The 13,683-nt window shown below is 39.2% G+C and overlaps 1 protein-coding gene across 1 annotated transcript; it reads right to left on the bottom strand.

Annotated features, from left to right (window-relative positions):
- Positions 1-370: 370 nt before the first annotated feature.
- LOC131011014 (monosaccharide-sensing protein 2) lies at positions 371-5,412 on the bottom strand. The gene is made up of 6 exons (XM_057938749.1): positions 4,540-5,412; positions 4,255-4,365; positions 3,388-3,948; positions 1,667-2,616; positions 1,119-1,306; positions 371-1,008 (listed from the first exon to the last, which is right to left on the bottom strand). Exons 2-6 carry the CDS (start codon positions 4,331-4,333, stop codon positions 567-569), a joined length of 2,220 nt encoding a protein of 739 aa, XP_057794732.1. The 5' UTR covers positions 4,334-4,365; positions 4,540-5,412; the 3' UTR covers positions 371-566.
- Between the last annotated feature and the right edge of the window lie 8,271 nt (positions 5,413-13,683).

Here is a 13,683-nt window from a genome sequence, read left to right as displayed (position 1 = left end):
ACGTACGGTTCTGTGCTAAGGAAACGGTCAGGAGAGAGAAACTAATTTCTTCATCATCAATTGCTATGGCTTATCAAGGTTAGTATTCCTATTCACATGAATGTGAAAATCATGAAGTTCTAGATCCGTGCCTAATTAAGTTTACACTAATGCCTAAAAGCGATATAGCCACATCTTCGGCATGGCCGGGCTAATTCCACAAAGAATCAGGCAATTGCAACATCCTCAATTTTCGATATACTTCAAATATTGTTGCTCATTATAATTTCGTTATCTTTTTTTTTTATATAAATATATGTTAGCTAAATTTTTGTTTACCTTTTAGAGTCACATGTAACATTTACCATTTAGCTTATGCAAAAATAGCAGCTAAAGAAAATTGAAATGCACCCAAAAAATTTAACAGCAGTGATTCAAACCTCAGACCTCTCATGTCACAACAAGATGGTTAAACTGTATGATACAAGTGCAATGCTACACTGCACAAAACTTGCTTGGGATGGCACCACCACCATCCACGTCAGCACAGGCAACCGGCTACGGCCGGTCGAGCTTCTTCCCGCCACCTACTCATTCTTCGCCGCTCCTTGTTGGGCTCCGACAGCAAAGAACTCCGTGATGACCTCCAACGGCATGCCCTTCGTCTCCGGAACCCTCAAGAAGATGAATACCCACGAGATGACGCAGACCACAGCGTAAATCCCGAACACGCCGGCTAAGCCAATCGAGGTCAGCATCACCGGGAGCGTGTACGTGACGATGACGTCGCATATCCAGAAGACCAGCGCGCAGATAGCGATGCAGATGCCGCGCACCCTTGTCGGGAAGATCTCCGCACATAGGATGTTTGGGATCGGCCCGTACCCCATCACGAACGTGCAGAAGTAGATCACAACGCAGAGGGTCGAGACGACGGCATGGATGACCTCTCCGAAATCGAATACATTCCCGATGACAAGAGCTATGAGGGATATCACTAGAACTGGTATTGTTGTCAGCAGCAGTGACCTAAAAATAGTAAGCAGAGGCAGTTTAGCTTCGAGTATGCTGTTTCGCCTTTCGCTTGACGCATCTACTCTAACACTAGAACTAAGATGAGATACGAAGAGGAGTCGTACCTTCGACCAGCCACGTCCATGAACCTCATAGCGATAGCGATGCTCGGAAGCATCAAGAGATTTGTGACTCCACTGATGAGGAAAGACGCAGAGTTGGAGCTGATGCCGAGGTTAGAGAGAAGAACGTCTACTCCCGCCTGCGTAAGGATTTGAGGCGTGTAATAGAGAACGCCGTTGATACCAGAAAACTGCATTGAATAAGGATTCATCAGCTAATAAACATGAGTCGTGACAGGAGGGCAAGTCATTCGACAAAAGGCAGTTTATACGATCTACTTGAACGAATATGTGGACTCAAAACTTCCCCCACAAGACCGTTTCATTTACACAATAGACACGCATAAATCGTGTGATTTTTGCAAGTATAGATGTTTGGGTGATAGCCCAGATAGATGTAAATAGTATACGTTAATCTACCACATGCTTTGATAAATTGAACAAGTTCGAGCTTTGCTTGATCATGTAATCCTTCAAATACTCGATATACTTATTGTAAATCTAATCTATCACTCAAAGTAGACATCTGCATAGTGTTGAAGTAGAAGTACCTGCTGCAGTATTTGGATCCCGATCCCGACAATCAAAGCTCGTTTCACCCCTGGTTCCAGAAGAGCAGCCAAAATCGAGACATTTCCAGCAGATTGAGAAGGATGTGCCATTGCAGGTCCGGCTGGACGGCGATTCATAAGATCTTTCGAGAAAAGGGCTGGTTGGCTCACTAAAGCCGCCGCCTGGATATAGTCACCGTCAGCAGCAGCAGTGTGATCTCCGGGGATTGAAACGAGAGAGCCTCGTCTGGAGCCGGGGGCACCACCCTCCTGGTGCAAATATATCCTCTTGAAACCTCCCTCTTTCTTGCCGTCTTCCCCTTCTCGTTCGGACCATTTCCATGCCAATTGCCAGCCACCACCAATGCCCATGCTACTCGCATCTCCTCCTTGCATGAGACTACTGTGGCGTCGCATCGTCAAGATGCTGCCATGGGACTGAGGCACCATGCCGTCCTTCTCTACGCTCGTCGTTTGACGAGAGATTAACGGACTATGCAAGTTGTCGTCGGACTCCACGTCACCCCCATCCGATCCGTATCCATCATCTTCTCTCTGCAAGCTCTCTTCGTCCCACTCTTCGTTCTTCATATTAGGCTCCACGGTGCTGAACATGCTGCCGAAGTTGGGGAACAGCATGCTTCGCATGCTTCCCCCCATCTCCGGAAGCTTCTCGTGGACGCTGCCAAAGAGTGTCACTAGAGGGTCCATAAGAGGCACACTTGGAGTTACCATGCTTCCTTGGCGAGAGACGAAGCTGAGACGACTCTGCCCAGTGACGGGCTTCGCAATCCACGAGAGTCCCTCCTCGGGTCCATACAGTTTGATGGCGTCTCTATCTGCAGTTGGTTCCTGGTCTTCGTCTAGTTCATCTGCTGGACCGATAATGTACTCTTCTATCGAAGTTTCACCACCGACAGCGAGGCCCTCGACCAATAAAGCCATTTCACCTGAGGGTGAAAGGAGCATAATGAATTTAATTTAGACCTCAGTCACAGGTAATAAGTCTTGATGATGCTCCAACTAAATTCACATTTTATTTGTTTAACGGCATTCAAAACGTATTTCAATGATGCTAAAACTCGTATTGAAACAATTCTACCCATCGTAACGACTTCCTAAAGTTTTCAATCGATGCCAAACCAGACACTGGAAAAAGTGTGGAGCGAAAATGCCATTTTCACAATGATTTCAAGTCCCCTAAATTTTTAGCTCATTGCATCATTTACTTAGAATGATATAGGATTTAGATCATCTGTAACTGGATGGGTCAATTGACAACTAGAAACATCAAGCATGTGATTTTTGTCAAGAATTTTATGGGGACGACAGCTATAAAGCAAATAAATGGCGAATTTGATCACTTGGATCTTATGTAGAACATATGATAGGTTGCAACAAGCTCATAGTTATTTCTTAATTGACAAGTAATGGGGAACCCCGCCCCTACCCACACGGTTACAACCCCCGGAACAAAAGAATCGGTCAACAACCATAGATAACTCAGTACAAACTAAATCAAGTTTATTAAGTAGGTTGTCGTGTCCAAGTTGCAATCAGGCATCATATCGATAAGACAAGTAATTAAATGATCGCTATCAAGCCAGATCAGCTACACCACATGTGTTAAAATGTGATAAGCAATCTAAGTTGTGTCATTCCATACACCAATTGACAACTAATAGTAGCTGATTTGCTAGAATGAAGATGAGCAAACGTACCAGAAACATCCTCCCTGCCACGCAGTCTCTGCAGCACTCGTTTCGCCTCGATCATCTTCCCTTTACTCACGAGCCACCGAGGAGATTCAGGCAAAAAGAAGACTGTCAAAGCGAAATACAGAAGAGCCGGGATAGAAAGAACTCCCAGCATCAACCGCCAACTGGGTGAGGCCAGCAACGACATCCCAAAAATCATACAATATGCCAAAAACATCCCACCGGAGCCAGTGAACTGGGGAAGCGTGTTCAATAGGCCTCGTATCTCTGAGGGTGCAGTCTCGGATATATAAAGGGGGACGAGAGTAACGGCCAGTCCAATACCAAACCCATTCAACAGCCTTGCTAGGAGCAGGACATAGACGTTAGGTGACCACAGCATTATTATCCCACTTAGAAAATAGAACATGGATGAACAAATAAGCATAGGACGTCGACCAACCCAGTCTGAAATCGTCCCCGAGCAAGTGGTGATAAGTGTGGCACCAATGAGCGACATTGCCACAATAAGCCCTTCTATGGCAGCCGACAACTCGAGCTCTTTTTTTATGTAAACGACAGCGCCTAGGTACATGAACATTCCAAAGAATAAGTATGAAAGCGAAAAACTCAAACAGAATGCAAACTAAAGAGCATAATTGATGCTAAGATTCAGCAATACAAGCATGATTATTTTCAAGATTAGATTAATATATTCTTCCTACAATCAGATGCAAAACAATATGCAACCAACAACACGAGCTCGATTTCCCAACTTAGATTAGAACATCACTCTCTACATTCAAACAATAGAGTGAGTTATTCAAAACTATGGAAATCATAAAAACAAAAAATACATATAACTAAACATAACCAAAGATGAAAAGTAACCTGCAATGGTTGCATTATCCCATCCCTGTAAAAAATTGCCAATTGTGGCAGCAATTGCTACCAATGCGGCTCCGTTCATCTTCTCGAAATCGACAAACTTCAATCCTCAAACTAAGATCAATAAAACAGTAGCAATCAACAAATTACAATGCAAAACACAGATCCTCATAAAACTAGGCTAAAAATTCTGATTCATCCAAGTTACACAAAAGGGAAAATAGCCATCAACATAAAAAAACGTCAAATTGAGAGAGAGATAAAGATCTAGGAGAGAGAGGGAAGTACCTTTTGAGAAGCTAAAAGGGGCAAAATTGCATCAAGCAGAGCAATCTGTAAGTGCAAAGAAAGTAAAGTGGCTGCTCTACTTAAAGTGAGAAATATATATTGACTCACTACCTTCTTTTTTTCTAGAGAGAGAAGCAAAAGAGTGAGGGACAACCGTTCGAGTACAGCTATGTGGTAAGAAAACTTTCCTTGTGCAGAGAATTTGACATAAATTATCAGCAGAAATGGGATGAAATTCGTGGGTGGGAATTTAAACTGCAAACTGACAAACAAATGCCTCAAAAAAAAGTCTCTTTTAAGATAAAAGTGATTTTAGAGTGTCTGAAACTGCAAGGGCAGAAACTAAATAACCTCCATCACTATCCATGTGAAAAATAGAACACACAGAGTTCAGTTCGATAAAAGACAGCTTCTTTATGAAGGGATTCCTCAGAACTATCGAATCCAAAACCTTAACTCACGAATTCAAGGAGCCCAGAAGCTCAAATTCGAATCTTATAAAAAAAATTGAATCTTTTGCAAGAAAACAAGAGATCTTGTCAAATAACAAACGGGGTGAAGTAAAAAACTGAACTTTTAGACAGCGGTTAGAGAGAGAAAGAGAGGATTGATGAAGAAGACGACAGAGTAAACAACTAAGCTGAGGCCCCAAATTGATCGAGAAAGAATTATATTGTCCGTAAAAACATTAGATACTGTGAATTTTTGTCCGCTTTCGATTGTTGGCCCCAATCATTTTCCAATTTCTTTAAATTCTTATGAAACAATCACGAGTAGTAGTTGCACACTTATACCAGCTTTACGGTGTGATTGATGACCAAATGTTTTTATTATAGTAATTCCTTCTTCTTCTTCTTTTTAAAAAAGAAAAAAGAAAAAAGAATTCCTTCTTCTTTTTTAATATTATCTCTGTTTTTCTTTTTTCTCGTTTCCGGAGAGATGGAGAAACCAGTCTCTTCCTTCTCTATTTAATCTTTTAAGATAGATTGCAATTATATACTCCCTCCGTTTCAGTTCAATACCTCACCTTTTTTATTTAAATGTATCTATTTTAATAAATTATTCTTTAAAATTAAAAATTAATACATAACAAATACTCCATATTCATATAACTTATTATTTATATCAAATATTATTGTGGTCCATATATAATTATTTCTTCTTTCATTTAAAAAATAATATTTTTATTTTGCTCTCCTACTTTTTTGACAAATATATCCTTAAAAAATATTTTTCTCTCGGAATTTATTACTAAACTATTCACTTCTTAACATTTGTGCTCAATTCATGTGGTCTATGAAATTGAGACGACGGGAATATAAATTTTCATTTATTTTAACTTTTTATATGATTGTAAATTGTCCATAAATTAATATTGAAATGGGTATCTGCAATGTGTATATAGTTAAACGACAGTAATAAATATGTAGTTGAACGTTTATGTCTCTTTTGCTAATAACAATGACTACTAGTTCAACAAGTCTGAATTAATTGATAATTACATAAAAAAATTAGAAAAATTAAAAGATTGTGTATTTGTAGAAATAATTTTTGCTTAATATACAAAATCAAAATTGAATAAAAATTCATGTATTTAGGTATAATATACTTCTCATTTTTTTTCTATCATGTTTTTTGAGATCTTGTGCTTATTATTATTATTATTATTATTATTATTATTATTATTATTATTATTATTATTATTATTATTATTATTATTATTATTATTATTATTATTATTATTAGTATTATTATTATTATTATTATTATTATTATTATTGATTTTTAGTGATAGAGAGAACGTCTATTATTTTCTTCACTTTGTTTTTCATTCTCTTTACCAAATTTATGCTTTCAATGCGTTTGTTTAAGAAAATACGATTCTGTTTTTGGATTAATTATGTAAACATTAAAACATATACACGTAATAGTAATTTGACTTTAGTATTATTCTATTTTAGTAGGATTGAAAAAGAAGAAAAACAAATCAAGAAAAATATACATAGATTGCACGGACTCTATGCAGATCGAATATGAAATATATTATAAACTCATCTAGACAAATTAATCGTGGGAAGATAATATATAATAGACTAGTGTTCTACAATTATACTTCACAAATAATTATTTCTATATCACATCAATCAAACTTATGGCATGAATAAAAGAACTAGCTATTATTAATTTATTATACATAAAGTGAGTAATAGTAGTAAATTTGTGGTACAAGGCATCATCATGCAATATCAATATAAAAAAAATATTAGTGTCATCATGTGTCTATAGCTGTTTGCAAACTAGCGGTGGATTTAATCACACTAATTATCATAAATAGTTTGAATCTTCTCAATTAATAAAAAAAGTTTGAATCCACCCACAAAAAATATTTTATATAAATTTTAGTTTAAATAAGGATAAAAGCACTTAGTTAAATTTTAATTTTGCAGATAAAAAAATTATTGGCTTTAAATATGTAATTTGTTTATTGTTTTTATTTTTTACACATCTGTCAAATTTTAGTTTATTCATATCGTCTGGACTAGTTGAAGCAGCAAATAAATGTAATCATGACTAATTAAAATGCGGTACAAATCAAACTTCAAAGTTTAGCATATCGTTCGTTTAAATAATTATGTAGATATTTCGAACGTGGTAAATTGGTAATAACAATCATATAAAAAGTCAGAATAATAAAAAAAATATACGAGACCACGTATAAATTATCTTACGGTAAGCTTGATTTGGAGTCCTTTTACATAATCAACCAAAAGAATCATTATGGCTGAATGCAAACCATATTCATATATCTTTAATATTGTTTATTTGATGGTTGTTCCTTTGCATTTCTTTTGTCTCTCTATTTTTTAAAAATTTATAAATTTAATTTTTGTATCGGATCTTGTTTGTTTTGCATGGAAGGGTTCTGTTTCTTATTGTTGGAATTTTCCTTAATCAATATATATAGTTGTTTAATGTAACGTCGAGTACAATCAGCCACTCTACTACTACTTTTTATAAATAATCTTTTACATATTTATTGTTTTTAAGGGATTAACGAAATAAAGTATACATATTTCCTTTTTGATTTATTAATTAAATAAGTATCAATTTTCTTTTTGATAAATATATCTCACACAACTCACTCCTAATAAAAGTAATACTCTTATTCCTCTCACACACTTAATCAATTTCTTAAGATCTCTGCCACCCTTAAATGAGTATTCATTTCGTGGACATGACCATAAATAAATTACATTATAAAACACCTATTTCTCATCATACAAAGATCATTATCAACCGAGTTTAAAATTACATTCGTGTGAAAAACTGAATCCAAAAATTATAATTATAGTTTATAATCCGAATTTTCGGCAAATTTAAATTTATATAATCAATTTTAATTTATTTTCTATATATTCTAAACTTTAAAAAATTATTTAATTATAGTCATAATAACACTGAGTTTATAACAATAATCAATTTTTGTCGAAATTACATTTGAAACAGTGACTAATTGCCACGAAACCTGAGCACCACGTATTTTCACCTATAAGGAATTCATAATTAACGGCAGATAGCTCATTGTCATCGACCACCAGTGTAATCGGAATCGCGCTTGAAAGTTGGCGTCGTTGCACTAACTTTCAAACGCGATTGCAATCAAATTGATGGACCGATGATGACTAACATACCGGTTGAAATACCTTTTAATGTAGAATATGTTAGACTCTAATTTCGTAGCGATTGATCATGGATATAATTTTGACCCCAAAAAAATATATATTGCCACAAATTCAAAGTGTCTAATTATAATTAAATAATTTCTCAAAGTTCAGGAGATACACAAGAAAAAAAAAATCAAAGTTGAGGTTATATTAAAATTCCGCTGAAAGTTAATTCAAGCTATAAACTGTAATAATATTATAATCTTTATTTAATTCATAAGAATAGTTTAATAGTAATATATATATATATATATATATATATATTCCTATTTGTATTTAAATAATAATTTGTACGTATGATACTGTAGAGGCTAAAATCTACAATTGAAGTCGACGTCTGCACGTCTGGATGGATTGGGCACTAGCAACCTGTCAACACAAGAACACGTAAGAGCCCTAGGTTGAGCACCGGGTGGGGGTGTCGACCGTAGAGCCTCCGACGCTCAAGTCAGTATCAGAATAGCCAAATAGTGATAAACGAATTGAAATAGAGAGAAAGACAGGCTGGAGTGTGCGGTTACTCCAGGCTGTAAGCGGCGTCGGAGGGTGGAAACGGTGACAATGTTGTGATAATGGAATATGGGAGGCGGAGATAGGCCAAGTTGGCTAGGCGGCGGAGTAGAGAGAATTCAAAGAGTAGAGAGCAAGTAGGATTTCGTGTGTTCTTTGATGACCTAGTCGGGTTGTTTATATAGGAGTCATTCAGTCGCTAGGGTTTTTGCAGCCTGGCCCCGTCAAAACCCCCATCTCTCCGGTTGTTGCGATTTGGACGGGATCATGAAGATTACCCTCTGACTGCGTCAGCTTGGCGGAAGACGTCTTTTTAGGGTTTGACGGCTGGGAGACGTTTTCTAGGGTTTTGACGGCTAGGTCTTATAATCTCGTCAATCCAGGTCGGCTATAATCCTTGGGCCGCATGCAATATATCCAGCTTGGTTGTGGATTTAAGTCGATCTATAGCTTTTCGGGCTAGACGGACCAGTCCGTTTGACTAGTTGGGCTTTTTAGGATTGTGCCAAACTGGCAAAATAGCTTGGTGGGCTTAGGCCGAATGCAGCCCGACTGTTTAGACAATTTGGACCTAAAGTGGATAGTCAACTTGGGTCGGTCCAGGTTGATCTTGTGATGAGTATAATTTCACTTATTGGGCCAGATGACAAGTTTTCTTAAGTAATTGGGCCAACCTGTTAATGATCCAAGTTGGTCCAAGGTTTGTCGGGCTGGACTGGCCGGGTTTGTTCGGCTCATTAGTCCAGCTTGGAATGTTAATTGGGCTTGAGCCAAGTTGACGAATTTTGCCCACTACAGTTAGCCCCCCACTCTACAATTAGAATTTTCTAATTGGAGAGTTAATTTGATTATAGCTGTTCCGCATAGGTGAATTTCTCAAAACGTCGGACTGTCTCGGTTGGTATAGTTAGTTGGTTGTAAAAAGCCAATCGGTGACATTGACCGACTACTATATTTCCACGTTGAAGGAGATTGCACAATTAGCTTGAAGTCGGAGACAAATTCTTCTCAGCTTGGCGTGAAACAATTTGATAGTAATGCACTAGGTAAAACGTATATATGCAACTTGGCTTACCAGCCTGTAAAAATTTGCCAGCCTGGAAATTATTGTGACGGTAGAAGACGTGAGCTTATTTGAAATTAAATGATAAGCCATATGAGTTTGGTTGAATCCCAATCATTGATTTTGGCATTTTTCCGCAAAACTTTCGCCAGGCTGAAGTTTTTGCCAGGCTGAACGTTGAAATTTTTGCCAGGCTGAAGTGTTTTATCAGCTTGAAATTTCCTTTTCCCTTGTTCTATCAAAATTTGCAATTTTGAAAATTTTAAATGAGCACGTAGGAATGGGCAGATATCTTTCACTTGGAAATTTGAAGTAGCGAATTTCTCTTAATTACTCCAGCTTGGCTTATTTGTTGAAGTGGTTAATTGCTCCAGCCTGTATGCAACATATTGGGTTTAGTTTTCAATTTGGCTGTCTCCAGCCTGGCTCGCACAAAAAAGGATTCCTGCTTGGTTTCTTCGCCTAATTCAAAGGAAGAGGAGAGGGAAGATTTTTTTTATTACTACAGCCTGGCTCCAAAAAACTCCTCCAGCCTGGTATGTAATTTTTCTTTCATTTGACTTCACAAAACAAAAAGGTCGAAGGGCAGATCCCCTTTCTCTTTCATCTGCTTCGAAAAAAAAAGAGGGGAAATATCCCTTTCTTCCCGTCTCACTCCCTCCCTCGATGAACAACGGTAGCCACCTCCATTTTGCCGGCGCTGTTCAGATCCTGGCTTCGTCGTAAGGAGGTCCGTTGCGGTGGCGGTCGCCTTTACCTCGAAGAAGGAAGATTGGCGGCGATTGGAGCCTAGGGGCGCGGTTTCGTGGCTGCGGCTGTTGGATGGGGACCGGCCAGGAGGCGGCGCCCTTCGCCGGATAGTCGAAGGAGAAGGGTTCGTTGGCCGGATCTCTGCGTGCTTGAGAGGGGTACGGAGGGAGTGGAGAAGAATGAGAGGAAGAGAGGGCGTCGGCTCGGCGGCGATTTGCTTTCCCTGCCGCTGCGACCGCCGGATTTCGGGACGATGGGCTCTCTGTTGGTGAGTTCGTGACAGAAGGAGATGGCAGTGATTATTTTTCGTCGTTGTCGAGGAGGGACGGTAGAGATTGCCACCTGTCGATCTTAGGGCTCAAGTGTGGTGCCCCCAACTCGATTTTTCGACCATTTTTTCTAGAAATTTGAGGTGAGTGTCATCGGATCCAGTTTTCTCAACGAGTTTGATGCGGCAATGTGTGGTCGTGTGTGGAGGGTGAGTCATGCGGCGACGATGTGGCGTCGCTGGCCGCTGCTCCCAATTTTCAAGGTGACAGAGACGAGCTGAGGGGCGGCGGAGGTCCACTCGGATTTTTCGCCTTCTGCCGGAATTCTCACAGGCAGTGGCAGGGGTCCCCAACCGGAGTTTCAACGACTTGGTTTGTCACGTCTTCACCGCGGCCGTGTGCCTTTAATTATTTGCGGAGACAGAAGATTTAAACAACATATTTTTAGAGTTTGATTAATTTGCGATGTTTGAAGAGAAAATATGAGCTGAATGCTGAGGTTCTTGTGATTTGGGATAAGTGAGGAATTCTCATAGCTTTGATTCTCGTTGTTGATGGACGGAGGGGTGCGGCAGCGTCGTGGAGTTTGCTAGCGGCCGTTGTTGATTTATGAGGTGAGGGGGATCTCTTATGGCGGTGGTTCTTGCCGCTGTGGTCGGGAGACTCGTGGGTGCAGAGAGGCACGAGCCCCCTGGCCTGGTCGCTTCGGGCTTCTTGAATCGTGGCTGCCACAAAACGTGGGAGGAGGCTGAGACTAGAATCGGGAATAGAGGGCGGTCGGGTGTTGTTTCGTCGGAGGAGGAGCCGCCACGGCAGGTCCGGTTGAGCAGCGGGGTATTGCCGGCGGTGTGAATTCAGTTTCAGATGTAAAAAATCACCCTTTTCCTTCTTTATTATTATTATTATTTTTTTTTTGTTTAAGTTTGTTGGAATCAAACTTTCTTTTATGTGTCAATGTAAACTTTTTTCACAGCTGTGCATACGTAGCTGAATTTGTTATGTTGAGGTAGAGTTGCAGCTATTTTTCCCTTTTGGTTGTAATGAAGTACAGTAGTGAATAAAGTGGACTGGATTAACACAATCTTTTCAAATTTCATTTCCCAGCTTTTGGTGGTTGACTGATGTTATTAATATTGTACTTTTGTCTGCGAACATAGTAGCAATAGTTTGTATTCACTTCTTCATTCCTCATTCTAAATTTTATTTGGTTGTGAGAGAGTGAACTCTGCAATATAGAGAACTTGAAGAGGAGGAAACAAGGAAGCAGGAGAAGGTCTTCGTGCAATTTTTGTCTGAGATTTTTGTGAAGGTTAGTGGTTTCACTGGTTTGAAACTTAGTAGCAAGGGTCGTTGTTTTTCTTTTAACTTCTATGCCTTTGGTAAAAAATTGGGGCCTCTTGATATAATAACATGTGAAACTATGTCCATGTCTCAAGCCTTTCTTTGAGTTATTTTTCCAGATGGTATGTTTATAATGTGATAGGCGGCAGATAGGGTTTCAGTTTCTCTAAAATTTGTGTGGAATCTTTGTGTTTTCTTTGGAATGTGTCTCCAATATTCCCATACGACATTCAATTTTGGGAATGTGAGATATAAAATCACATGTCTTCCCATATCTATTTGTTGATGCATGTATGTTTGACACTTCATGAATGGGTGGTGATTTTTGTGATAAGTAATATTGAGAACTATTTGGCATAATATGATTTCATGAAAGGATGGTGAGGAAATTGTTGCCCAAGTGCAGTCTTTATTTCCGCTTGAGCTTGAAACTTTCAAGCAACTTTGATTTTATGTTTGCGTAATCTTTGGGGGAGTATTTGGTGATTTAAATCTGGAGTTGAGTGTCGAGTTGTAACTCATCAGTCAATTCTATAAATTTAAGACTAATTTTGCTAGTTTGTGTTATTGGATTGTTGATAATTGCCTTTTAAGCATGGCCTTGATTTGCTCTTGTAAATTGAAATCGTTTCCTTGCAGAAGTTGGTGTTTCGTAGGATTCTATGATTAAGTGTTTGTCCTTTGATGCATTGTTTAGTACTTAGCAATTTATTTGTTTAGGTGTTTCTGGACATGTCTGTCTCTTTTGTGTCGAGTGGGTCGAGTAGTGAAAATTCTAGATCGTCGGATGATGACACGGGCTGTCTAGATACTGTAAATGGCGTGCCAAGGAATAGGCCCCGAGCCGGGTATGACATGGTTATGTTTGATTATGGGATTGGTGAAAATCTTTCTGGGCCGCTTGAAGGGAGTATTCCTGCATACAAGCTGGGAATCGGGAGCCCGAAATCCGTTATAACTTTTGACAAGTTGGATGAACTCCGTGCTATCTATGCTATTCCTCCTTGTGCCAGTCTGGCTGCTCCATCTGGTTCGGAAAGGCCAGATTGGTTATATCCAGGATGGACGGTCCTGTATGAGTGTTTTCTTCAGATGGGTGCCCGTTTTCCTCTTCCTCGGCTAGTGTTCGAGGCTTGCACTCACTACCGCGTTGCTCCAGGTCAATTGGTTCCGAACGTGTGGCGCACTCTCATGGCCATTCAGGTTTTTAGCGAGTTGAGGGGTGTTCACTTCAGTTTTTCTGAAGTTTTGCAGGCTTACAGTTTGGAGACGCATAGGACTGATAATGTTCGATATCAATTTAAGGCAAACCGTCCGCTTGTGCTATCTCTTCCAGACAGCGCTAAGAAATGGTGTTCTAGATACTTTTTCATATCCAATAACGCACTAGGAGAACCGCGTGATTCGATTATTCCACAGGCATGGGAAGCTTGTAGTGAGTGTTGGATGTCTTTGGAATTTGAGTATTTTCTGTTGTAGCAACATA

This window comes from Salvia miltiorrhiza, chromosome 2, assembly GCF_028751815.1.
Source record: "Salvia miltiorrhiza cultivar Shanhuang (shh) chromosome 2, IMPLAD_Smil_shh, whole genome shotgun sequence".
NCBI lineage: Eukaryota > Viridiplantae > Streptophyta > Magnoliopsida > Lamiales > Lamiaceae > Salvia > Salvia miltiorrhiza.
This window is presented reverse-complemented; position numbering and strand designations above follow the sequence as displayed.